Below are 6,000 nucleotides of genomic sequence, written 5' to 3' on the forward strand. Positions count from 1 at the left end.
GTATGTGTGTGTACTCAAGATATCATCAAGTTGCATCAGAGTTTTTTGTCACCAATCGATGAACAAACCAACGGTTGAATTTTGGTAGGACAGCCACACAACTTGAGCAATTCACTTCCAGATCAAACAAGAAGTATCAAAACAAAAAACACCTTGCCGCCCTGCCACCATAGGCGAGACCAAAAAATGCAGCCCCCCACAAAACTAGAATAGTCCCAGTAAGCAAAATGACGTTTAAAAGACATATTTTCCAGATGTTGAAGTTAGGTTTAATTTAGGTTCTGAATGAAAGGTGAAAAGGTATTTTCCATATGTTTAAAATACACATTTTCCAGGACATTGAAATCAGGTTCATTTTTGGTTCTGAATGAAAGTTGAAAAAAGGAATTTATCAAAACCAATGTCCATGGATGTGGAAATCAAGGCCGGTCCGGAACTGCACCAAAAAAAGACATCCAAAAGGCTAATCAATTTGGCTATTTATGCTCTGAATATCAGCTACCCAACTTCATCAGAAGTTAGCTTGAGCCGATTTGCAATGTGTTTACACAGCAGGAAATGCAGAAGTATTTTATTTTTCGCTATAATCAGCTTGTCAAAAAATGACCGATACAAACTTGAAACCACTGATCATGACAATGGGGTGAAACTCCTGGACAACAGTTGTGATTGTCCATTCCATATTGTCCATTTTACTTTGACCAGTCCTGTTTTTAGGATATGTTGTTTGTTAACATGAAAGCGCATTTTTTATTTGATTGAGCGCCATTTAGGTTAGGCAATTTGATCTGAAAAATCTGCATGACATAAAATGTGTCTGTCTCGTTACATTATCATACATTTTATCTCTAGCCTGTAGGCTACAGAAAAGGTCACATACTCTTTTTACCATAACTTATATCTGCTACATGATTTATGTTAGATTTTTGACAAAATGTTGGTGGAGCGCTGCAGCGATGTGTCTCTCCAACAGCACCCTGGAGAGGCACGCTGGGAATAGACAAGCAAGATATTTCGCATCCCTGCCTTTGACAAAGTGAGCACTGCTTATCAAAGGGAGGCATCATCCCTCACCTAAAAAGCCCATATGCCACTCGTTGAGAGAAATTGTAATTGTTTTTAGGCAGAATTATGTGAGGTTTTATTTGTTGTTGTTGGAGGTGCGTCTTTGTCAGTTTAGCTCAGAAAATGGCGCCCTCGTCAATCATTAGGCAGGATTAGTCCTGCCTAATGAGCGGGCCGGCCGTGCAAGTAGCATTCATAAAGGAGAGAAGTATCTTTAACAGTACGTGATTTAATGTAAGCCCTTTCTTCAACTCCTCCGTCCAAAGAGTAACTAACACAGTTCCCTCCAGGACTGCACAGTCAGTAATGGTGTCAGAGGTCAGAGAGAACACACACTCACCCTGATGTCCTTATAATGGAAGGCTACGATGAGAATCAGAAGACACCCAGTGGACATGCTGATGGAGCAGTTGATGATAAAGGCATAGCGGGAGCCCTGAGGAGGAAGAGGAGGATAGAGAAGATAAAGACATTAAAGGGAGGTTTAAAATTATTCCAACAGTGCTTCTGTTTTCGATTATTTTCCATTTAGCATTTTCCAGTAGCAGTGTGTTAGTGTTAGTGGAATGCTCTGACCTTCAGCCTCCGCTGGACACGCACACTGATTTGGTGACAACTTTATAATGTGTGAGATACACATGCACCCTCACGAACACACTTGGGCGGCATGTGATAAAGTCGGCCTATTGACCTGGCATTATATGAAGTATTGACTTCAAGTGAACCACCAGGTCGTGCAACCAAATAAAATGAGTGTAGGCCTACTAAGCTCTTAGCTGATGCATTAAAACGATCTTTATAAACTAGCAGAGCCGACCATAGCCACTAAGCGACATAAGCAAACGCTTAGGGCCCCGCGCCTGCTAGGGTGCCCCCAACCCAAAAAAAGTAGCGTTTTTTTGTTTAGTGGTTATTTTAGAAACTCAGTCATGGTCTCAACTTACTGTTGAGAGCTAGAATAGTAGATTACACAAGGTGCAATTTCAAAATTTGGTTGTGCATAAGCAGTTTTTCTCTTGTTATGTCATTCACTGAGACTCACTCAGTTAGCACGTCAGCTAATTGTTTGCATATTGATCTAGCCAGCTATATAAACTAGTAATCATCTAATCATGGTTGAATTACCCAGGGGCCCTGATCTCCAGGGGGCTCCCATTGGTTTTGTTATTCGCTCTCACTCAGATATCATATTAACATGGCATAAGTCAGTGCAAAAAACTGCAAGAATTTCTCTCCTCCCTATAGCAAAATGAGTAGAATTGCATGAAATCTGTTATAAAATGGCTAAATCTTCTCTCTGCCCCATGGCAAAATGAGTAGGATTGCATGAAATTAGTAATAAAATTGCTAAATATTCTCTCTGCCCCATGGCGAAATGTCACTTAGGGCCCCAAAAAGGCTAGGGCCGGCTCTGTAAGCCAGTTACTAACCAGGTGAGAGGTGACATGCTATCCAAGAGGCCTAAATCAGTATATCAACTTTATCAAAACCTAAAGATCATGGTACATTTAGTTAGATGAAAGAAAAAGGAACAGGATTTGGCTTCTGTAGCTATGAGCATAGCCGCTGGAAGTGGGGGTGCTGAGGGTGTTGCAGCACCCATTGAAAAATCAGAATAAAAAAATACATATTAATACAAATAAAAATAAAATGTGAAAACTTAAAAACATATATTTTCACAAAAGTAGTGCACTGGGCCTTTACTAGTATTAGCGGACCGATATTGACATCTGTAGCAATGGGCATACATTTTTTTCTTCTTCATTATCGCCACTTTGGGGAAAAAAAGGTAGTTGTATAATTAAGAACAGTATCTTGTTGGATTCAGTAGTTGTAATTGTAAGAGTTGTTGCCCTGTCTTTTTCTCTGCGATTGTCATTCTAATAGAATCCAGAAAGAACAATACCCTGTCATCAAACATTTCCATCACCGTGAAGAAAAACAATGTGCAATACAGTAATTTAGTACATCCAGACATCAAGTGGTTTATGATGATGTGATGTGATGATGGTGCTTCGTTGGTAGAACATAGCGCTTGCAACGCTAGGGTTGTGAGTTCAATTCCCACAGGTGACCAGTACGAAAATGTATGCACTCACTACTGTAAATTGCTCTGGTTAAGATCGTCTACTGAAATGTAAAATGAATGAATAGGACGTTTCAATTTACACATAAATATAAGTTGCATTTGCAGAGTATTTCAATAAACTGGAAAACATATATCAAACAAGTTTTTTATATTCCACAAGTACAATATTATCAGATTAACTGTTTTGTACAGATAATTATCAGACTCAAGTAACAAATGCTGGTAAACACTCAAATACAAATAGATTTAGTTTAAATATTTTCACAAAAGTAGTGCACTGGGCCTTTACTAGTCCTGTATTAGCAGACCTTCAGCGCGGGCATACTACTTCCCGCGAATATTGCAATGATATGTCAACACATCTGATAAGTAGGCTATGAGTGTCTTCATAATTGACTCTGAGTAACTATCACTTGACTTCACTGTACTTGAAACGATCTTCTCGACAATAGGCTAAGTGATAAAAGGTGTGCTGTTTATTGGTATGACGTCCACGCAGGCAACTGATGTAACCTCGATGAAAGTTTTAACGGGGAGTTGATTTAATGATGTTGGAGTTTACGTTCTAAAAGATATAATTGCAATTTGCAGACAACGTTAGGGAAACTTCAACGCAGAAAGATGGTATGGTGTGACGTACGTTGGCAACGTTGATTGTTTTCCACAATTTCACTTGTAGCATCTGCATCATGTCTAATTTTATCCCAAGCATACTTGGACTCAGCGTAACGTTAATTTGACTACATTATTAGACCTCTATCACACGGAGACCACAGAACGTTGCTTGCTTCGAGTGGCTACATTGGTTTTGTAATATTTTCCCTTTGGAAACAGAGTAATTTCAAGCCTTTTTGAAACTACCTCATTTGTAGTAACTGTAACACGGGTTGTTTATCCAGGCCTTGGACATACAGAAAGGCCACCCAAGACCAATGCAGGCCAGAATCCATCCCAACAGCCTTCAGACAGACGCTGTGAGTAGATGATGTGAGTAGAGCCTGAAACATTCATCATAATTCTGAATTAATTATTAAAATAAATAAAACCCCGCTGTTGACCACTTTGATAAGGTCTAGTTGATTTGCAACAATGTCTTCGTGTGCTGTGTTCCGTGACAATGGCACACCCAAACAACTGTTAGGCCGTTGCTAATAACATCAATAATCATTGCTGTTTGTTTTGTTTTTACAGTCACGACATGATGATGTTGTATTTGCTTTACTTTAGAAACGCATCCTCTTGGCACACAGTCAAACCTGAGGACATATACACCTAGGAAAACACAGAGCAGATTAGCGGATGTAACTAACTAGATGGTTACACTCTAAGATTCCTTTCTGCCTTATCAGTCTGGCATGCTGACCCAAAGACCTTGACAATCAGCCCAGCCTAGCCCAGCCCCCCTTCTCCAGGAGAGGTGAAACTCTTGCATTATTCAAACAGTCTCTAATGAACCACAAATTATGTGGAAAGATCCAAAATGACCGTGGGCAACCTGAGAAACACTAGCTGTGAAGGGAAACAAATGTGGAAAAAGTACCACAAATAGCACATTTTCCTCATCCTGCATTACCTGGTTTCCAAGGAAAAGTATCCTTAAATACACTGTCATGCAGAGAGGGTATACCAGGCATCTGAGCATCCAGTTCTCACTTATCATGTAGCCATGCATTTCCAAAAATAATAGTTTGGCAAACTCAATTGGTTTTCAAAATCAAGATAATGTATAGGGGAAAATGCATGGGAATGCCTGCCTGGGTAATTGCCAGATTCATCAGCATATGGAGCTGTTTGCAACATCAACTTCTTCCAGGTCCAGGCTTACACTGCGTGTAGGCCTAGTTGGAAATCAATATTTGATCAATCATGACAATCATATTAATCAAACAAACAGATTGGATCTCCTTTCCCTGAAATCAGCATGATTTAAACAGCCTGACTGCTGCACTCAGCAGTTTTCACTTCACTTGCCTTGAGATCATTACATGGAGGAATTAGGTCAGCTGGACATGGGCTATAGCTTGCTCATCTAGCTGTAACTACCTCTAAGTATAGGGACCTCAGATTGGATCTCCTTTCACTGAACGGCCAGGCAGGTATAACCAGGCTGAACGATTGTTTCACTCTATTGTTTTCGCTTCACTTGATAAGTGAAAGTGAATTGAAAAAATGGCGAGTGGAGTGGTCAGGCTGGTTACACCAGGGTAGGAAACATCTACCTTATAGTGTTAAGGTGGTCTGACATTTGGTTGCATCATGGGTGAGTTGCTGAGAGCCTCTTTTCTACTTATGGAACTGGCACGTATATTCTAGAACTTCAGTGGGACGGAGTTAAAAACTGCTTGATTGTGAGGACTGGTGTTGTTATCCACCCTAATCTGTATGTTAATGTGACGAGACGGCAGTACCAAGCAGTGGTCCTGGAAATGGGCTCATAATCAGAAGGTCACCGGGTTCAAATCCCAGGTATGGGTTATGCTATTGTTCTGCGATGCAAGTCATGCTTGTTTAACGGGTCTGTTAATCAAGGAAATGGTTACGACAGTAATTAGACACGCCGTTCCGTTCTCTTCCCATGAATGGACTGGATCTAGTATTTCTGTACATAGATTAATCCAAGGACTTTGTGGTAGAGCTACAGCCCACATGTAGGTTGATAATAGCATTCATGATCTTTATGTTGAATCAACAACACCTGTTTTCTGTCCGTCTGACTGACCACTTTATGTCAAATCACTTCAAGATTTTGGTAATGAGACCCTTTATACTTCCCCAGAGCATGCTAGCAGTTACCCATAGACTTCCAGTCATTGCGCTAATGCTAGTTAGCATTGGCTCGTGAAACT

The 6,000-nt window shown here is 40.3% G+C and overlaps 1 protein-coding gene across 3 annotated transcripts in view; it reads right to left on the reverse strand.

The window, feature by feature from the left end:
• LOC115164439 (intermediate conductance calcium-activated potassium channel protein 4) overlaps positions 1 to 6,000 on the reverse strand; it is a 52,268-nt gene that overhangs the window by 44,338 nt on the left and 1,930 nt on the right. For all 3 annotated transcript variants that reach the window (XM_029716907.1, XM_029716918.1, XM_029716927.1), the window contains exon 2: positions 1,406 to 1,501. In XM_029716907.1, coding sequence (XP_029572767.1) covers positions 1,406 to 1,501 — 96 coding nt within the window. The remainder of the gene's footprint in view (positions 1 to 1,405; positions 1,502 to 6,000) is intronic.

Source organism: Salmo trutta, chromosome 3, assembly GCF_901001165.1.
Source record: "Salmo trutta chromosome 3, fSalTru1.1, whole genome shotgun sequence".
Taxonomy (NCBI): Eukaryota; Metazoa; Chordata; class Actinopteri; order Salmoniformes; family Salmonidae; genus Salmo; species Salmo trutta.